The following is a 21,614-nucleotide window of genomic DNA, read 5'->3' on the forward strand; positions in this document are numbered from 1 at the left end:
CCCTCCATCGTCTCATGTTAAGCTGTATCAGCAGCAGTCTGCCCTTTGCAGATGGAAACTCCAAGGTCCGTTACTATGTGCAGCTCAAGCAGAACAGATGAAAAGAGCAGGAGCCTGGGGTATAAGCTGAATTCATGGCCTGGTGGTGAACGGCCTTGGCTCCCGAGCATCTGCAGTCGAAACCTAAGCTACATTAATTAACCTCGCCCGTTCCCGGCCGCGTGTAAACACGAACGGCTCGGAGCCTCTCGGCGGCTTTGTGACTCTGCTGACCTTTGACCTCTGTCTGCTCTCTCTTCCAGGACTGGCTGAGCAAGTTCGGCTACCTCCCGCCCCCGGACCCAGTCACAGGTCAGCTTCAGACCAAGGAGGCGCTGACCAAGGCCATCAAAGCCATGCAGCGGTTCGGAGGTCTGAAGGAGACGGGGGTCTTAGGTACAGTATGCAGGTTCATGATGTGAGCGTCCAACCATGACATGTAACACAGGAGCTCATCTTCTTCACTCCGTAGACCAGGCCACCCTGGGCCTAATGAAAACACCCAGATGTTCTCTGCCAGATGTGTCGGAGGCCGAGGGGTCGACGGGCCGCAGCAAACGGAGCCTCATCCCACAGAACAAATGGAACAAGAGGCATCTGTCCTGGAGGTAGGAAGCAGCGGAACGCTGGCTTTTAATCCACGTGACGACTTCACGTTTCAGATAGAAAAATACGCAAGACTGTTCTCAGCAGCTGGTGGCAAAACCAAGACCGTGGTGGTTTGTAGGTGCAGGAGACGTCATAATGGGTACAGCCCAGAACTTCTCACCAGTTAAAATCCAGAGCAGCTGAATGCACTTCAAACCGGGACCAGCCACGTTCCCGCTAATGGCTTCTATTATTTAAAGCAGTGACATCACACACAACGCAAACGCACAACGGTGACGTGCAGCCGCGATGCTGCAGTTCCCACTTTTATTAGCATCACGAAGGCAAATGTCTAAAAATGACACCGGATAAAGACGTAATTGGAGAAGGCACAGTTATAAATATCAATATAATATAGTCACATCTCACACAGCAGTAAAATGGCAGCCTGACAGAATGGGAGATTGATTTATACAGCGATTTAGTGCGTGTCAAAGAAATGATCATGAGATGTTCTTTTGCCATAAGTCTCAGCTGTAGTTTGCTGCAGCTTCATTATAACTAACTATAACTATTATAGCTTTTTAAAATTGAGTTTGTATAATGGAATTAAATATTAAAATGATCAATGATCAATAAAAACTATAACGTCATAGTCCAAAGAGTAGCTTGCGTGTCTACTGAATTTAGAGTTTAGTGTTCCATAAATTGAATGTGTGAGAATGTGAATGTGAAGAACTGCTGAGTTGACTTTAAGGTTGTTTAGGAGTATTTGTTTCTGCTTCGTTTAGTTTGTCTGAAGTGCTCAGTTTTTCACAGTTCAGTACATTACAGAGCGATAAAGTAATAATGAATTAAACGGCAGCATCTGAGGGGAAGAAGAGTCCTCCGGTCTCTGAGCCGAACAAAGGGCATGTCGTCAAACCGAGGTGCTGATGAGAGAACTCCACTGTGCAACAAACACGTTTGTTCCCTCACACGACGCTCAGACTCCTCATTAAACCTAAAATTAAAAGCGTCTCCTTGTCAAAAGACGGGTTTCAAAAGGTTTCTCAACGCTCTCACGCGGCATATTTCACTTCTTGGCTGAGTGTCTGCTCGCGCGCTGCGTTCCAAATGATACGGCTTTAATGGGTCGGAAAATTCACACGCGCAACTCCTGAAGATTTGTGACAGGGAGTGGGATGGTTTGCACTTCTGTGATAAAATGACATCGTCGCCAGCGACGTCTGAGGAACCGCGGCTCAGTGTAAGACAGCGAAACGTACAGCAGGTCTGTGCCGCCATGAGAGAAGCTTCATTTACTTATGGGAGGTATATTTAGCATCTGTGCACATACTGTACACTCACAGCCTCCATCTCCGCCTTTGTGCGGCTGCCAGTCAAAGCGCGCTCAAACGTCTCGTCTTGTCCGTGTTTGTAGCTCGCACATTTGGAGCGCGGGAGCAGCCGTGGATTAGAGGATGCCGTGCAGCTTTTTATAACAAATATATAAAAAATAAATTTAAAAAAGCGACGATGATCTGAATGGAGCGACTTCCACCATAAATCTCTGGATGTGCTTCCTCGTTCTGCTTTCGGCTGATGCTGCTCGGTTTAGAAAATATTTCATGGCTTCTCTGCATCATTATACAGATTATATGGGTGAAACCCAGCAGAGACTGGAAGGGGATAATGCACAAAACAGCTAATGAGTCAGATGCAATCTGACGGGAATAATGTTCATCAGTCAGATTACAGGGAATTCTAATTATTTATATCACAACATTCATTAAGCTGCATTAATGTACGACACTCAGGAATCTAGTGGATTAAGCAGCATCTCCTGGACCTGGTGTCGTGGAGGTTTACGACATGTTCAGTGGACGATGGGTGGAAGTGACACTGCTCGCAGTCATGACGAGGCAGCGGCGTTGAGAATAACCAGGTGGAGCCCACGTCACTGGAAACACCTGCTGTCGCTCTGTTTAATACGGGCGGAGGACGAAGCACACGCTCTGCTGCCGCTTTGCTTCTCCGTCGCGCCGTGCTCCTGGACTGGACTGGGATTTTTTTGCAGTATTCCCAGTTTAACTTTTCCGTTTTGTGTAACGCCACGCTCGCACTCAGCCAAGAACGTTACAGACGCCAGGAGCCGAGCAGCGTAACGGCCCACTGTTAGCTCATTATCTCACATTGTTAGCCCATTATCACAGCAGACAGCCCGGCAGTCATTAGCAACCCCGCTGATAACTCAAACAGATAGGTAGAGAGAGAGCGAGAGAGAGCGAGAGAGGGTGAGAGAGAGAGGGTGAGGGTGAGAGAGAGAGCGAGAGAGAGCGAGAGAAGGTGAGAGAGAGAGGGTGAGGGTGAGAGAGAGAGAAAGGGGGGGGGGGGGGGGAGGGGGGGGGGAGAAAAAGAGAGAGAGGGAGAGAAAGAGAGAGAGAGAGAGAGAGAGGAAGAGAGGGCGAGAGAGAGAGAGACAGAGAGGGTGAAGATTGGGTTGGCGATAATGAAGAAGAAAGGCAGAGAGGAAGGCCCTAAATGCAATGCAAGCCTGCGTGTGCACCTCCAAGCTGCAGCTTTTATTGACTGCAGAATCCCAGAATCCCTCCACGCCCGTGGAGAACGTCCTCCGTCATCTGAACGCCGCCCGGCGCAGTCGTACGGTGTCACCAGCTGCGCTCAGGGTCAAAGGTGGCGGCTGATGAGAATATTAGGCGCGGCCCCATCGCGGCTCAGCGGCGGGTCTTCATGAGCGCTGATCGGAGCCGCGACTCGCTGTTTTTAGCCAGAAAGGACTGCAGCAGGAAACGCAGCCGTGTCTAAAGTGAAGCAGCTCTGGGGCTGAGAGCAACATAGGAACATGAGGCCGGCCCAGTCACAGCACGACAGACTCTCTGCTCTGTCCTTCACCACCTGAAGTAGAAGAATATATCGTCCAACATTAATCATGTTGTTATTCAGCGCCTGCACTATTTACAAACTAGAATAAAAGCAAGTTGAACTCATCTAAGAGTAACTGCTATTATTACAATTATTATTATATATATATATATATATATATATATATATATATATATATATATATATATATATATATATATATATATATATATATATATATATTATTATTATATAATAATGTTCCTTTCTGTCGGATGTTTGAGGGACCTTTCCATTACTGGCCACTCACTAATCCATCATGGAGCTGTTCTCCCTCACAGACCAGTTTAATGACATCATCACATACAGTAATTCCAGTTTACTGAAGTCCTCCACATTCGTCTCGCTGCTGCCAATTGAGGCACCAACCTGTGAAATTGCTCAGTGCAGCCCGAAGAATAAGTACACCGCTGGTATTGTACGCGGCCTTATTAGGGGCCCACATCGTATGTTTCTCATCGTTATCGTCTCAGAGCTGATGGCCGTGATGGTGATAGACGTAGAGAAGGAGGGGGCAGACGCAAAAGAGAGAGAGACAGAGAGACAAAGAGAGAGAGAGAGAGAGACTCATGCCTTTTAATTTAGTGACTTTCATCTTTGTGTGTGTGTGTGTGTGTGTGTGTGTGTGTGTGTGTGTGTGTGTGTGTGTGTGTGTGTGTGTGTGTGTGTGTGTGTGTGTGTGTGTGTGTAGGGTATTTTCTGTGCTGCCACGTGTTCGTCTCCAACCTCTTGCATTTCTGCGAGTCCCCGTCGGCGTACAAGCTTTCTATTTGCAGGGTGATCAGCTTACGTGTGCGGACGGTAACGGGAGCTGCGCAGTATTTCGCTTTAGCACCACTTTTGATGCCGGTTCATGTGTGTGGAACAGCAGCACCACAGGAGGTGGGAGCTCCCTGAGAGTCTGGAAGCAGAGGACAGAGACTTCTTTTGTTGTTCTCTGTCTCCATGATGACACATACAAACATCCACTCTCCACAGCCATTAAACGCATCACCCTCACGTTTGTCACATTAAGGTAGAACTTCCCTCTTATGCATCTGTCCATGCAGCTGGATCACTTTTTCTAATCTTTCATGCAGGAATGACTGTAAATGTAAACCTGCAGCGATGGGAGCGCGACTCGGAGCGTTTGTGGCTTCACGGTGCAGCTCAAACCGCGAGCCCTTTTCCGTTCCTCCTTAAGCAGGAGTAACGCCGGCGCCGCAGTAAACGGGGCAGATTTGTTGTGGGTTGTTGTGTGGAAGCCTCCTGTTAATAAATCAGCAATCACAACACATGGGAAACACATCAGCTGGCGAAGTGCGATAGTGCTGAGTTCATAGTAAAACAAACACGCTGATCAGCGCTTCTCAGTCGAGTGTCGGAGCGGAACCATGCAGATCGGAGATAACGCCGCATCCCATGAACTCTCGGCGTCTGCTGGAACGGGTCGAGGCAAGAACCACGGCCTCCTCTGTGACGAGCCGAGTGATGCACGACGCGCGCGCGCTCCCTAATTTAAAGCCGTGTATCATCTGCAGCCTTCCATCAGTCTCCGCCGCCTACTCGCGCCCCTGCACCCGTCTTTAAAAAGCTTTTGTCATGAGGAACTCGTTTTATTTGGCAGGTGAGGAAAAGGAGACATCAAACACTGTCAGGTGGAAATGCATGTGTGTGATCTCTGATTCTGAGTGCAGTCGCCTGGAGAAATGCTAAAAGTTGGGGAATGAATCAACTGGAATTCTGACTGCTAGAAGTCTTTCCTGGAACTGGGTGCTGTGACACGGATGGAGCTCCATCGGCCACGTGCTCCGTCTCCCTCTCACCTGAGCCACAACCGCAGCCGCTCGATCCTCCGTGAGCCGGGGGCCCATAAACGGCCCTTCTGTCGGCCCGTTCCACCAAATGACGGCGCCTTTGTGCTCATTTACAGTTAAAACATGGTTCCAGTCGCGCTGGGTTTCGCCTCAACGGACGGCAGATGTAAAAACTGAAGCGAACCCCCAGAATTATGCATATATTTGATGAAGCGGCGTCCTGAGTCCTGAGCTCACGGTTAATCAGGGCCCACAGAGAAAGATAAAGACCCTCAAAAGATAAATGAAGCTTTGAAATCAGCAGCTACAGCTCCGCCGTCACCAGAGATCCTTCAGCTGGTACAAGAAGCTCGAGTCGGAGGGATGAGTCACCGCTGCTCAGTCCTTAATCATAAAGAATGCAAATACGAATTGAAATAAATGTCAAACGAATCACTCGTCTGACAGAAACGCGCCCTTCAAGATGCCAGATTCAACAAAAGTGACGGCGGCGCCGCTTTGGTGGTGCCGGGACCCGTGTTCGACCTGCGTGTTTCCCGCGGCCGTCAGTGTGTGAGTCTGATTCCCCGGCGCTCGGCTGCTTGTCCACATCGATTCAAAAATAATGACTTTGCCCCAGGATTCTGATACTCAGCGTCAGGGCTGCTGTGATGCCGACCGCCGTGGCGACGGTCGCGCCGCAGGTTATTATGGGATGTGTCTCACATAAGCGCGGTACAGTAGAGTAAAACGCTGCCTATGTGGAAACGTGCAGGATTTATTCACATCCCTAAAACTCTCTGTTCAGAGTATTTCCTGCTGAAAATCAGCAAATCAAATTAATGCGGTTTTATTTTTCAAGCAAAGCATAAACTAAGAGAAAAACCGCGTATCCGGTTCAGACCGGGACCCATGACTGACTTTGTTGCTCACCTTCAGCTCTCCCTGCAGACTTACTTATTTCCTCTCACCGCTTTCAATCACAATTTGACTCAGTTCTGCCTCTTTTCCTTCCGGCGTTCGTTAACACTTTCATGCAAATTGCTGCTTAAACGAGCGGCGCGGTTTCTTGGACAGATGGTCATTTTGGTGCCGGTGCAGGTACGCGCCTGATTCAGGTTCTGCTGCGGTTCTTTCCCCGAGAGACCAGTGTTGGCTTTAAGTGGGTTTCAATTTCAGACTCCGAGTCTCACCTTGTGTTAACTTTGTTTCTAGTGCTCAGGTTGGACGTTGATTCATATATTGAGGATCAGCTGTGTGCAGCAATTTGCATGGAAGTGAGTCTATCTTATTTAAAGCCATGTTAATTAGCTGCCAGATACAGTGAGTGCACCTAAATACCAGAATAAATAACCTTGATTAGCCACAATGCAACTTTAGTACTACATTAAATAGAAAGATTTTATAAATACTGTCTATTAATCTGTGTGCTTTGCCTAAAAGGCTTCATTCCTCTAGATGCAAACTGATTAAATATCCTTGAGCCTCCATTGACTGGAGAGGACTTTTATTATAGGTGGAACAAAGGTTCCTGCAGCAGGAGAGAACGAGGGCTCAATCCTCTCGTCCTGAAAGGAAGCAAACGCATCATGCAACGTCTTTATCAAGATGGTGGACGATCGTGGAATCTATCGAGTGGAGCTCAAATCTCCTCAAGGCCCCGTTTTACAAGCTGGCGTCAGCACGTGTTCAGCAGGCGCGCCTGAGCGTAAAATCCCGAACCTGCTGATTCACCAAATGAGCATTTTTATTTCCGTGCAGGTTTGTCCCAGCGGCAAACATCGTTGACCTTTATGCTTTTTATGCAATTTACAGCAATCAGGCCGTCGCGCTCGGCTTTTCTGTGCCAGTATCGACCGGAGCGAGCGTGGAGGCGCGTCACGCCGTGCTGCGTTCACGGACCGGGCTCTATCTTGTGCGATACATGCTCCACAGCTCATTTGATTAAAACGTGGAGCCATTCAGACCTCAGAGAAGCAGGAGGAAGCAGGGCTCTTCTGCGGCTGTAGAGCACAAAGACTGGTTCACAGGCCGCGTGCGCTGCGTTCACTCACAACATGGCACAAAATCAGAATTCAGTTCTACTCAAGTGAAATAAACTTCTTCTCTGTTTCCAGCTCGTGTTCTCGCGTCTCCTTCGTCTTCATGTCTCTGAAGTTTCTCATCCTCCCCCACGTTTGTCTTGTCCCGCTGATTTTACATTTTTTGCCTCCCTTCATTTCTACTGTATCGTGTTCGTCATTTTTCCACCTCTCTGCTCGTTTCACCACTCACTTTGTTCTTCTGTCAAGTTTTCCATCCGCGGATCGTCTCCCTCTCCCCCTCACGCCTCCGTCTCCACGTCGTGTATCTAACACATTCCCCGTTTCTCCTCCTTCTCCCAGAGTCAGGACGTTCCCCAAGGATTCGGCCTTACTGGGCCGGGACACGGTCAGAGCGCTGATGTACTACGCCCTGAAGGTCTGGAGTGACATCACGCCCCTCAACTTCCACGAGGTGGCGGGAAGCGACGCGGACATTCAGATCGACTTCACCAAGGCCGACCACGACGACGGCTACCCCTTCGACGGGCCGGGCGGCACCGTGGCTCACGCCTTCTTCCCAGGGGAGAGGTTCACGGCCGGGGACACGCACTTCGATGACGACGAGGCCTGGACCTTCAGGTCTCCAGGTGAGGGAATGTTGCAGTACGTTACCGTAAACCTCCCAAACAGCCGTTTCACACTGGCAGCACAGGATGTAATGGACTCTACTGCACATGTATATGGTTTGCTACAAGAGATGATGGTCCGCTTGCTTCAAGTCCAACTCAAACTGTTCAAAGTGACGATGGAGAGCAATTCAAAGAACCTCAGTGAAGAGAAATCCCTGGATTTTCTCCTTGAATGTTTTTTGGGAATCCCCACGTTGTCAAAACCTTCCTGTCGTCGGCTGGAGAACGCTTTGTCAGGTTGTTTTAACTGAACAGAGCTGTCAGCTGATCAGAACCTGGTGGTGAATGTGTTTACATAGCAGCTGCCTGAGGTCATCGGACTCACATTAGACTTCAGGTGGATTCGTGGGGGAATGGGGACATCCATTTTACCGTTATCTCAACACATCAACCCACTCGGACTTCAAAAGGACTTTGAGTTCGGAAGCTCACTGGAGAAATAAATGAATCAAATAAACCTTGGTAATGTTTTGAGAAAGAAAAATGAAGTGGGAGATTGACAGACGGTGAAGATGGAGCTTAGCCGAAAGGCAGAGCTTTCGATTTAGCAGATAAATGGAAACATTCCAGCCCTGACCCACTGTCATGAGCTTTGGGTAATGTCCAAAGAATGAGATCTCCAACACAAACGAGGCAAAATGAGTTTCCTTGGATGGAGACGAGCCGGGGGTTTCGGACGCCTCCTCCTGCCTCCACGCGGGCCGGCGCCGGTCCACGCGGTGGAACACCGTGTCGGAGCGCGTGGGGGCTAATAGATTGGTTTTACGCAGCGCTATCCTCAATGATCTGCTCACATTTCTTTCATCGGCCATTTTCCAGCGGCTTGATTAACCGCGGAGGGAGACGCGCGTCGGAAACGAGGACAGGATGACAGACGCTGCGAAGGGAATTCAATCAGCTCTGCCAATCACATGCAGACAAGCCTATATTAGAAATATCCGTCATTCTTCGACAGCACTGGAAACCACTACACAATGACACAACAGTGGCATTATGCAGCCTTTGCTTTCCTTGTCTGAAGTTGTCGTCGAGCAACAGAAACCTTTTTTAAGATCAGCTTTTCTAAACCTCTGCCGTCGTGTCTCTAAGCATCAAGTTCATTTGCTCTCGACTGTCCTTAATTGGTGGGAAGGTAGTGGCAGGCTGCAAGGCTGGGATTGGGGGGGGGGGTGCATTATAAGTTCAGCCATCCGGATAAAGTGAGTGGACGGAGTGATCTAGTTACACTGAACGCATCGTCAGACAGGAGCTGTCTCAGCGCGGTCACACGAATGACGGCATAAATCATTAACTGTCCTTTTGCTTTCGTTATTCTTCCTTTCATCCGCATGACTAAACTTCCAATGACCTTCCTGTCTCCTCCGCCCGGCGCCTCCATCCGTCTCTTGTTTTTGAGCAATAGATGGAACGCGGAAGATAATTGTGAAGGAGAGGGGATCTAACAGAAATTTGCCAAGACCTTTCTCACAAGTAAAAACGAGGAGCGATTTGAAGCATGAAAGTTCAGATTTGACCTTGATAATTGCAGTTTGACAGACTTAAGCTCCTCTTCGCTCCAATTTCTGTCTGTGCTTTGAACGATTCCTGCTGCGACCGTCACGTCACAACCGGGGACCACAACAACACCTGACACGCTTGTCTATAAAATGAACAGCAGCCGCGCAGAGCAGCATCCTCCATGGAGACGCAGATCAGAGGCCCTGAGTGAAGATTAGCCAGCTAGAACTTCATCAAACCAGCCGACACTGGAATCCTGACAGAACCTCTCCTCTAATTACGTGTTGCTGCTGCTGCTGTTGGGTCTGAATGGAACAGTGGAAGCTGAGTAACTAACTGTTAGAGCCTTTTTTAATTCAGAAACTGATTTGCACAGTTGCACCGACGGCCGATCCCCTTTTTCGAACTTCGCCTCTCTCTCACCTCGCCCTCAGACTTCCCCTGAGAGTAATTGCTGGGTGAGGGATGACAGAGCCCGACATGAAGACTTCCTCCAAAGTCGTAAACAAACACAGAAAACGCTGTAATCACGCAGCTTTTTATCAGCCGCTCCTCTGATAACATGAGTGATATCGCCACACAGCCGTGGTAACAGCAGGCCCGTTAACCAGAGGCTCTCAGGGAGGTGTGTGCATCATATCGTGTAATACGGTGAACAGAGCTGAGCTTCGGTGCAGTTCTTGTTGATTATGGTGTAAAACCTGTCGCCTGAAAACTGCAACCGCAGCAAATGCTAATTAATCGCTTAAGAATTGGTCTAAAATAAAGTGTCTTTTGTGTGCAACAAGCACCTGAGTGTGTGTGTGTGTGTGTGTGTGTGTGTGTGTGTGTGTGTGTGTGTGTGTGTGTGTGTGTCTGTGTGTGTGTGTGTGTGTGTCCCAGCTGGTGTGCTTGTGTTGAGTTCAGGGCCTGCATGAATCTCCCCTCCTTTGTTTTGTGCTGTCAGGGCTCTGAACCATATGTCACAGGACAGCAGCTCATCCTGCTCCCGTCGGACCCCCCGCTGGGCCGCAGCAGAGGCAGGACAAGCAGATGATGCCCGCGTGTAGCTGGTGTGTGCGTGGCGGCGGCACCAGCTGCATAGATGTAGGCTTTGTTGAGAGCAGGGTGCGGTCAGAGGTACCGCACTGAGCTGCAGTCAGTCAAGCTAATCCTGTGAGAAGGCGTCAACTTGTTATGTCGACCCAGAAGCTAAGAAGTGAATGCTGTGGTGATTCCACTAATTTGTCTCCGGCCAAAATGAGGCCGATCAAACCGATCCACAGCTGAACACTTTCCTCCTGTCTGTCCAGGTGCATCGCTCTCAGCTGGACTCTACCTCTGGGGCGACCCGGTCGCCTTCTAATGTGTATGATGATGCTGAATAATGGATTATTAAGCACCACATTTCAGCAGTTCACCCCTGCTGTGTTATTGATGGTTGTGGCATCCATTAGGAGTTGGAGGGGCGGAATTTCAATGGGATCAAATTAGCGGAGGTCTGGAAGTGCTGTTTTTGCTTTGACAGCCAGCAGATTGGGTCTGGTAATTATCACTCTGCCAGCAATCTGCTTCCGCAAACTGATTACCCTGCCCAAAACAAAAGCATCGTTGAGCAGGTGAATTTTTCCCTGACACTCCATTTTCTCTGTGCTACTGGGCCTTTGTGCATTGTTTGTATCCCTGTGATGATGTTTTATGAGGAGGGAGAGAACGGCACCGGACAATTAAACACAACCAGCTTATTGTTCATATACACTTGCAATCAGATGATGAATCTGTTACGTTTAAACAACTTGACCAATAACACAGAGACTCGCAGCAGATGGGTAGGATGTGGTTACCATAGCAACCATTGAAGCTTAGGCTTTAACTCTCCCTAGTTCACACTGGAAATTGGAGATAATCGTATACAATTTATTGTAAATGTTTAACAACACACAGGAAATAAATAGTTGACTTACAGGGCTTCTGAACTGGACTAACAGGTAATTAACAGCGTAATTAATATAACTGTTAATTATCATATGGAAAATACATTATAATCATAATTATTAGGATCGTAATGATGCTTACTATCATTATGTGTTGAGCATTCTTAAAGACAAATATAAATTTTCTCATTTTTTAAAATAGAAAAGTAGACGAAGACAAAGGCATCGTCACATGGACAAAAACTATTAATATAAACATTCAGTGCATGTGAGCCACGCCACAGAAGGAGGATAATGACGGCGGACGAGCAGTAGCAGCTTTGTCTCACAGGGACGACGGCAGCTGCGTTTGGGCTGGTTTAGTGCTCTGTGTGTGTGTGTGTGTGTGTGTGTGTGTGTGTGTGTGTGTGTGTGTGTGTGTGTGTGTGGTAAAGCAGACGTATTGATGAGGACAGGAAGCTGCTCTTGTTTGGCTGCTTCTCCTCTTGTCCTGAGCTGCTCCCTGAAGGCCGACTTGGGCTGATGTGGACGAGGGAGGTTGTTAATGAAATTGGATGCAGGTTTGTGGGGCCTGGAGTGGAAGATGTATTAGAGACTGTCCATGTTGTTGGACTGTGCCTCGTGAGTCATAAGTCTGTGTCAGGGCGAAGCGGCTGTTGGTGGAGGCGTGATTGTTCTAAGTGGAGACCTGCGCGTTCCCACATTAGAACCGATGGCGACACGAGTCGGCTCTGCGTGAAAGCAGCCCGTTCCTCCCTCCACGTTGTCTGCAGCCTGGCGTGGCCTGTACGAACCCCGCTCCATTCTGAACCCCGCTCCATTCTGAACCCCCCCCCCACTCTTCCCTTTGTCCACCTTTCGTCTCTGTTCCATGTGCTGCTGCAGATTAGAGTCGGCATTTGCCTCCCGACCGCCCGGCGGCCGCTGTGAGCGTGAGCGTCGGTCCCGAGACGAGGGCGGCGGAAGGTTAACCGAATGCAGGCTCCAGACGGCCCACGAGGAACTCTAAGCTAGCTTGGCTCTGCGCGCCCTCACCCGTATTCTTGCAAGTCTAAATCTCCAAGCCGTGGGTTTTGTCTTGCTTTGCGGAGCCCGACAAGGAGTTTTGGAGGCGCTCCCCTTCGTTTCCAGCCGAACGCTGAGGGAACGGTGCTTTAATAGCCCGCCGGCTCTTTAGGTGTCTCTCCACACAGGTTCTGATTGGCAGCCCAGGGACTCAGCTGTATTACCATAGTTATCTCAGTGCAGCACGCGCCTAACAGCACTCAAAGCCTCCTGAGCTGTCTGTCATGCCGCTTAATTTGCACCATAAGCAGATCAGTTGTGAAGGGGATGAAATACCTAAACAAGGGTTTGACTGGGTCAGAACGGGACCCGGGTTTCTAACAGAAAGGTCACGGTGGAGGCATCCGATGCATCATGTTTAACAATGGATGTCCCATGTAGAGCAGTCTACTCACATGACAGACTCGTACAAGTCCCCAGACAGAGCTGCAGGTCGTAGACGAACCGCGTCCTCCAACAGTCCTGGTCCGAACCTTTCTGTCTCCTCCTCCTCCAGACTCGCACGGGATGGACCTGTTCGCCGTGGCGGTGCACGAGTTCGGCCACGCCATCGGCCTGGTCCACACCTCCGCCATAGAGTCCATCATGAGACCCTACTACCAGGGTCCGGTCGGGGACCCCTTGAAATACGACCTGCCGTACGAAGACAAGGTCCGCGTGTGGCAGCTCTACGGTGAGACGCGCGATCAGAGGGCGGAAAAGTAAATTGGTTTCATTTCCATCACAGTCTCCAATAATAATTGTGCCTCGAGTGTTAGAACAAGCTCACACATGGAAAATAGTATTTGAGTCGAAGATTAGTACTCAGGGAGATGCTGTGAGAAATGTGGCCACACACCTATGAAGGACACATTGAAATGAAAATAGCATGTATTTTTCCTGCTGGCCTTTTGAGCATTTTCCAAAGTACTTGAAGTTACTGTCTCTAAAGCAACTTGGTGAACTTCTATATTCCATTGTTATGTACAGTATTACTTTTCAGCCTATGTTGGCATCTCTTCATGTGTAAACGATGGACATACGTCCTCCACATTAGCATCCAGAGCTTCCCTCTGCTCCACCGGCCATGACCCGTCAGCATCTGCTGTAATTATGTAGGTTTCCCAGAGCAGTGGGGGAAACGCGACAGATCAGTGGACTGAAGATGCATGGACCTCCTCGTGCAGGAAGCAGCTGATGAGCTCTGTAGAGCACGAATATTGATTCAGTGAATACAAGGATGGATGTTAATTGGGCCTCGTTACAGCATGTGACCTTAGCACACTGTCCACTGACGGGAAATAGTATGAGAGAGAGAAAATACAGGGAGAAGTGATGAGGGGATGTGATCGGAATCACAGTGAAGGGAAGCACATAGAAATAGAATTAGGCAGATGAAAGGATGATAATGCAAAAAACTGGAAGAGTCAAACAACTCAAGTACTGAGGTGAATCTGACTTTGCATCCGCTCTCGTTGCAGGTGTGCGAGACTCCGTGTCCTACACCCACCGCCCGGCGGACCCGTCCCAGACGGCCGACCCGCCCGTCCTGCTCGACCTCCCCGAGAACAGATCCACTGTCACGTACGCAGGCGACTCGCAGACGCGCTGCACAGCGATCAGAAACGCCTCGTCTCAGCGCCGCTGGCGGAAACAAAACATTTCCCGACGGTCGCTCGCTCCGTAAACCGAGACAGAGAGGCGCGTTAATAAAAACTGGATGGAGCAATAAAAGTTTTGGGGCGACTTCCCAGCTGCCTCAGGACAACTGCTGCTCTTTGATACGTCTCGCAGGCAACACCATAAACCACATCAGCCCATTTAATGCAAACCATTCGTCCCGTTTCAATCTGCCATAAATTTGCTTAACTGCTCCTTCCCTACAAATTTATATTCAATTATCCAAACCGCGTTCCGTTTCCCTGCATTCAGCATTAATTATATTGTTATTTTTCTACTTTTCTCCACTTCCACTGAGAAACAGCTTAATGAATACATACAGGAATATTCAGCGTTTATTGTAAAGCGAGTTTTGCGAGCTTGATTTTAAGTCATGAGGTGCCAACAAAGCAAATTAGCCAAGAGGCAGCGCTGGGGAGCCTGCAGGTCTAATTAGCTAATCCCCTAAAGCGAGTTCAGCCTCTATCAGTTCGTAGTTTTCCGACTATCAAGGACAATTCGGTATGAGTTCACATAAACACACCTGAACCGCCGCCAAGCTCTAACCTTTATGTTTCCCCCAGAAGACGCCAGACCCAAACAGCAGAAGCCCTTGTTTTGTTCTGAAGGTTGAACCATTAGTGGATGCGCAGCCACAACAGGAAGCAGCCAGGTAGAGCGGAGGAGGATGTTGAGCCCAACGGGCAGTGACGGCTCAGTCAATCAGCCCTTCAGACCTCCCGTCCAGCGCGGGCATGGCGCGTGACCACGGCGACGCCGCGGCCGCGTGAATGGACGCCCTTGTTGGCGACGGGGCGCCTGGCAGCCACGGCGGCGCTGGCGCCTCCGTCGTTGGCACGCCGGCCACGTCGCAGCTTTAAATCACTTATAAACCCGGGGGATAAATGCAGCGAGGGAGCACTGTGTCACTGGGAAAGCATGTCCTCTCCCGTTTAGCCTGGCTTCACTCATTCACCCGCTCACACGGCCTTGGCTCAAAATACAAAAAGCTCGGACGCGTGAAAAAGATTAACAAGCAGGAACAATTACATGGATTTATAACAAATAGACTTTACATATATTGCATGCAATAAATCTGTTCTAGATGATGTAGCTCTCTGTGGGGTTTAAAATTTTAAGTGCTATAAATGTCCAGTTTAATACGAGATGCTCCTTCCTCCCCCCCTGCTTTATAATCTCCTCTCCTCCTCCTCTCCTCACATCTCTCTCAGGCTGGCGCGAGATGCCCCAGACAGATGTACCAGCCACTTTGATGCAGTGGCCCAGATACGAGGAGAGGCCTTCTTCTTCAAAGGTACAGCTCAGCTAGAGAGGGGGTGGGGGGTGGAGGGGGGGGGGGGGGGGGGGGGCAACGGCTGCAGAGCTGCGTGGGAACAATAAAATAAAATAAAGAAAGGAAATTAGCAAAAGAGTGGAAGTAAGAGGGGAATTCAGGAATGAGACGGAGGAGAGAGGACGGCGGTGGTGGTGATGGTGTGGAGGGGGGGTGTTAGCTGTAGCAGCCGCCGACTGGAACAGCTGAGCTCTGCTGAGAGACTGCGGTCCAGAAGTTGCATCAGGCTTTCATGCGTGCCCTCCAGAGGAACGACCGGGCTCCCTCCCCTCTCTGACAACAGTAACAAGGAGCAGAGCCGCTACTGGAGCATGTTGGAAACCTTTCCAACGTACCAGGGGTCATTAGGAGTTTATAGATCACAGACACGGCGGAACGGACTCGGACCGTTGTGTGTTGATATTCCCTGAATCCCGGTCGGGGTCCAACATGTCGATGACAGTGGCCTAGTTTTCAGAAGTCGCCGCTCGTCCAGTTTCAGCACAGACAATACGGGCGTGAACCGTGTCCCTCCTTTATTATATTCATTTCCCTTTGGGCAATGCATAAAATATATAATCCGTAATCCTCCTGATCCTCTTAACTCCAGACTACCCTGTCCCTCACAGGGAAGTACTTCTGGCGACTGACTCGAGAGAAGCACTTGGTGTCTCTGCGCCCGGCTCAGATCACTCGCTTCTGGAGGGGTCTTCCGTCCAACCTGGACAGCGTGGACGCCGTGTACGAGAGGCCCGGAGACCACAAGATCGTGTTTTTCAAAGGTGCGAGAAACATTAAGTCCGATTTCCTACAGCTCCTTAAAGTTTGTGTAATGATAATATAGACGTTGATGCCAAATCTAATTTAGTACATATTACATTTAAATGTCATATAGAGAAAGCAATATAAAGAATATAAACACTGGTGACTTTTAAGAAGAGGTTTATCTACGCTATAAAGAGGCAAAATGACAATATTTCTGAGGCTTTGAAGCAACTGTGACACTTCCTGTATCTCTGAGGGCAAATGAGTTATAAATTTAATAAAAATGAAAAGCAGAGTTGAAGAAACAACTGCATGTTTTGGAAGAAAATGTAAAACAGCTTCACTGGCTGCATGACTAAACTCCGTGTAAATCTTTGACTTATTCGGAGCGCGCGTCCTGCACGCGTTTGGCGTCGTTTTCTGGGACGCTCTGCTGTCTGTCCTCAGCGCTCAAGTACTGGGTGTTCAAGGACAACATCGTGGAGGAGGGCTACCCGCGGCCCATCAGCGACTTCGGGCTGCCGGCGGAGGGCGTGGACGCCGCCTTCGTGTGGCTGCACAACGACAAGACCTACTTCTTCAAGGGCGGCCGCTACTGGCGCTACGACGACCGCCTGCGGCGCATGGACCTGGGCTACCCCAAGGACGCCGCGCTGTGGAAGGGGCTGCCGCCGCAGCTGGACGACGCCATGCGCTGGTCCGACGGTGGGTCCGCTCGCGCCCGGCGCCCGAGCCGCCGGCTCGCGCTTAACAAAGCGACACATCAGGCTTTTATTTTGGCGGAGGCGCTTCTGCCGCGCCAAGGCCGTTTCCAAGCGGCTGAGGATGTTTCTCACATTGTCTGTTGTCAAGGGTTTCGTTAAGGCGCTGCCTTCCTGGAGAAGCGAGTGCGTTGCTGGGATTGGTTTTTCATCTGCGTCCACTAGAATCGCTGTGATTTGAACGTCCCTGATGGAAGCGGCTCCGAAACACAATTTTATGTTGTTAGTGTCGCCACGAACATTGCTGGTTGTTAATATCAATACTAATAATAGGTTTATTTTGTCATTCGTTTCAATTAACTCCTGCTTATTGCACAGCGGACGCTTGTCGTGAACAAATTTATCCCACTTAAAGGCTGAAGACGCTGCTTCAGTGCATTTTATTGGAGTTCATTTTGGAAGTCCTTGCTTGCATCTCCCAACATTTCTGGCACATTTCTGCTGTATGCAGATTAGCGGCCCATTTGCATTTTGATTCTTGATCCACCTTTATCTGTGATTTTGATGTGGCACATCAGAGGCGGCGCTGCCTCACATTTGCTCAGTCAGACACATTCAGACCTTGGAGCTCGCCCAGCGTTCGCGCTCGAGCAGCTGACAGTCAAGGTCACAACGCCGGCTCCTATCAAAGCTACAGCGCTCCATCACATGAATCAGCAGTGGCTTAGCGCTTTGTTTGAGGACGCTTCTGCTGCTACGTGTGGGTTTTGGGATTTGAATGACGGTTTTGAAAAAGGCCCCCAAAACACGAGAGTCCTGAAACCTGAGAGCGGGGGTGTCTCCAAAGCGCCCGCAGCCTGTGAGGGCGAAGGATCTCCTTCCACGTCAACCAGTCTGTGTTGTGTCTTTTAAACACGCAGACTCTGGGGTCTTGTTCCAAGCTCTCTGATATGTACACACACAGACACACACACACACAACACATTGCATAGCTTGGTCTCGGTTTCACCCCTGGCTATTATCACCCCAAAGCAGGGGAAGGTAGATTTACACACAGAACGAGCAGAGGGCCTGAGAACCGGAGCCACATTAAAGCGTTCTGTTTCACCAGCTCAGGATGAAGAGAGAGAGAGAGAGAGAGAGAGAAGAAAAGGCAGGTGGAGAGAGAAATATGACAGCAAGATGGATAGATGGAGATATGGTGCCATCTCGTTATGAAAATAGTGCAGAAAGACTGGGAGGGATGTGTGAACGCAGACAAAAGCACATACCGGAGGGCGAAGACAGTAAAGGCTGCAACAGAGGAAGGAGCAACGTTAGAAAGATGGATGGCGTGACTCAGACGGAAGAAAGAGAAATCACAGAGAGACAGAAAGAGCGCGGAAAGCGCAGTAAAAGCTCAGAGAATGGGCGCCGGAGGGAAAAGGGGCCATTACAGGTATTAATGTAGCTATAATGATGATAATAATCACAGCAGCTGCCATCAATACGGCCGCCACACGGGTTTTAGGAAAATGCTCCAAATGAAATGAATGTCATGGACGTTCCACTTAACTTGAGGAAAGGTGGCAGCGACATATGGGCTGCATTTGTGCCACGTCTGCTTTTTAACCATTGAGGCTGAGACAATAAAAACACTGGGCTCAGACGCTGGAGATCCAGAGGGAACGACTCAAAACAAGCGCGTCCTGTGGAGTTATTAGCTACTAGTGGGTGCGATGTGAAACTTTGTGTCTCGGAGGAACAGGAGCAACAGTGAGAGTAGGTTAGAAACGCGCTGTCGTCAGGTGTTCCTCGTGGGAGCGCTCGTCTCCGGCGGCAGGAGGCGTTTGGAGCGCGTGCTGCCATCTGTCTGGTCAAAGCCCTCAAAAGCGCGGAGCAGCCGCTTGTAACGGATCTGAAAAGTTGAAAAGAGCCATGCGAAGTCCCTGCTGCATTATTTATTTCATGTAGAATAAATTGCTCTCAGACGCGCTTGGGTCGGGTTCAGGGCCGAGCATTAAACATCCAGATGCCTTAATTGGTTTGTTAGCGTCAGCATCTAGGTCGTTTAGAGAGAGCGTTCTAGATCAGAAATCATACGTTATCGTTAGATCGTTCAGAAACGTCGTGAGCTCCGCGGCCGCTGACGGGAGGAGGACGTTCCTCACGTGGCTTTTATTCACCGGAGCAGTGACTCACGCCTCCTCCTCCCAGTCATGACTCAGAGGTTCTGAGCGCGACTGGAGGACGCGGTCGCCTTCGCGTTCACTCCTTCACCTTCGTGTCGCAGACATGAACGTGTGCTCGCCACCGCGGTGACGCTGAAGCCTCGACTCCAGCGTTCACGCCTTTTTATTCCTCCGTGTGCGTTGTTCTGTGCCCGGCTGCCGTCGGAGCGCGGCTAATTAACTTAGCGTCCTAAAGCGAGCGGACGGCGCGGTGGGCGGCGGTGTCAGTACTGATCAAGTGGCACCGCGCAATTACGGTGTCACGAGGCGTCGCCGGCTTCTGAGCTGGGCCACAGCGACTGTAAGTCTCCACGCAGGCAATTCTGACCTACTTTAACTAATTATTATTCAAATAGGGGACATGTTCATATTAATAACTCTTATATTAATCTGTATGGACCTTTACCTGAATACATGCCTCTAACCGGCTAAATGATCCGCTCCAAAGAGGCTAAATGAAGTGTAGTCAGCAGGAAAGCGATCGGTTGCAGCTCATCGTTTCTGCACAACGTCCTCAGGTAGATGGTAGAACATGCAAGTATATACACGGGCCGCCACGCTTGGTTCCTATCATCGATCAGTCTCTGGCTCAATCGTTAGTCACGCAACCAAAGGATGGAGAGAAGGGAGCACAGAGCAGGAAGCTCCAGCAGCTGATCGAGTCCTTGGTCTCAGTTTCATGTTATGTCTCCTGAACTCGACTGGCTGTAGCCGTTAGCATAGCATAGCATAGCATAGCCGCTAGCTATTAGCTGTTAACACACCCTCCCTCTCTCGGCGCAGGCTCGTCCTACTTCTTCAAGGGGAGGGAGTACTGGCGCGTGCCGGGCAGCGACATGGAGGCGGAGGCCGGATCCCCGCGCCTGATCGCCAAGGACTGGCTGCTGTGCACCGAGATGCAGTCGGACTCGCCGGACGCGGCGCCCAAGAGCACCGAGACCCGGGTCAACGTGCACCGGCGCCCGGACCACGCGGAGAACGGGTACGAGGTGTGCTCCTGCACCTCGGACACCGCGTCCCCCGTGGGCGCGCGGCCCTCGCCCTCCCCCGCCTGGCTGCTGCCGCCGCTGTGGACGCTGGCGCTGGCCCTCCGCTCTGAGCCGCTATGAGGGTCCTGGGCCGTCCGGTGGGGGACCAGCGGACGCTCAATCATGACAACTGGAGGACTTGGCTCTTTCACACCCTTTGGAACAGTTTTGCTCTAAGTTTGCGGCTGTTTATTTTACCAGCGTGCGGTGGGCGAGGCCTCAACCCACTCGCCTCCTCATTTGTATTCAACACAGATGGGTAGAAGGCATCCTGGTTTACAGGCAGGCCCACGTGCTGTTGACTGTGGTTTACTACAGGGTCAGTTCACCAAGACATGCTCGAAATTACCAAATATCACTTTTCAGACGTCCTCTATTCTATCTGACCATGCAGAAGTTTTAGCATCAGCAGTATCAGCATCCGCCTCCAGCTCAGACACAATGGACCCAGTTGGAATCTGGTTTGTGCTGTTCAACACACACAAAGGCAGTCGTGTGTGTGTGTCCACTGTATGGGATGTCTCCAAACTCAATATATATTGTGGACCTGACCTTTTAATAAACCACAGAATACAGACCCACATATCCACCGTTAGCGTAGCATCCTAACTCGATTTAAACTGTAAGCATGCTTATAATAAGTATGCTCGTCTGGGCTCAGGCAGCAGGAAAAGCTGGCGGGCGCTCGACAGACGCGGCCGATGAGAAGGTGGACGGATTCTAGCAGCAGCAGCAGCCTGAATCCCTCCACCCCAACATTCCCTGCTTTGAGTTAAGGTGTATATTTGATTTCAGATTCTTATATTCTAATAGCCACGTTTAAGTTTTTTATTGTTTTCTTTCGCTAATATTTCATTGCTATTATCAGGTTATAAAGAGCTTCTTGTGACAGGTGGACAATTGTCTTCGCTCTGAACCTCTTCTGAAGACTGAGGCCGCAGCACGGCTCCTGAATTTATTCTTGGTGTAAAGATATATTTACCTAGATACAGTAAACCTGCTATATTTGCGTTGGAGGGTTCTGCCGTCGGTGGACTGTGTATTTTATGCCGTGTTTTTCTAATGTAAAATATTTTTGTAGTAAAATAAAAAAGAAAATCAGTGATTTTAACATCCATGTGTGAGGACTTGACTTGGGGCATGAAAAGTACAGCAACAGTGGATTCTCAGTTCTACCTCTATAGTGCTGCAGATGAAGCCCCGCCAAAATAAAACTGGCTCAAACCTGCATCCTGTGTCGAGGTAACATCCAGTTTAAAAGTTGAAAAAGTCACTCAATCGCTATTTCTGCCAACAGCAGCGGTTCTTCCTGCCCTCCTCCTGACACACTCGAGTGGCATTAATTAACTGGTGTGGCTCAGCAGCACCAGCAGAGCACCTGCACCCACAGGCAAATGCAGGAGGGGGGGGGGGGTCACTGTATT

At 49.8% G+C, this 21,614-nt stretch overlaps 1 protein-coding gene across 1 annotated transcript in view; it reads left to right on the forward strand.

Moving 5' to 3' along the window:
* LOC114866900 (matrix metalloproteinase-17-like) overlaps positions 1–21,301 on the forward strand; it is a 31,652-nt gene extending 10,351 nt beyond the window's left edge. Inside the window, exons 2-10 of the mRNA XM_029169139.3 lie at positions 303–435; positions 512–647; positions 7,712–7,998; positions 13,012–13,188; positions 13,976–14,078; positions 15,386–15,468; positions 16,116–16,268; positions 16,699–16,956; positions 19,946–21,301. Coding sequence (XP_029024972.1) covers positions 303–435; positions 512–647; positions 7,712–7,998; positions 13,012–13,188; positions 13,976–14,078; positions 15,386–15,468; positions 16,116–16,268; positions 16,699–16,956; positions 19,946–20,271 — 1,656 coding nt within the window. The 3' untranslated portion in view covers positions 20,272–21,301. The remainder of the gene's footprint in view (positions 1–302; positions 436–511; positions 648–7,711; positions 7,999–13,011; positions 13,189–13,975; positions 14,079–15,385; positions 15,469–16,115; positions 16,269–16,698; positions 16,957–19,945) is intronic.
* The last annotated feature ends 313 nt before the right edge of the window (positions 21,302–21,614 follow it).

This window comes from Betta splendens, chromosome 12 (genome assembly GCF_900634795.4).
Source record: "Betta splendens chromosome 12, fBetSpl5.4, whole genome shotgun sequence".
NCBI lineage: Eukaryota > Metazoa > Chordata > Actinopteri > Anabantiformes > Osphronemidae > Betta > Betta splendens.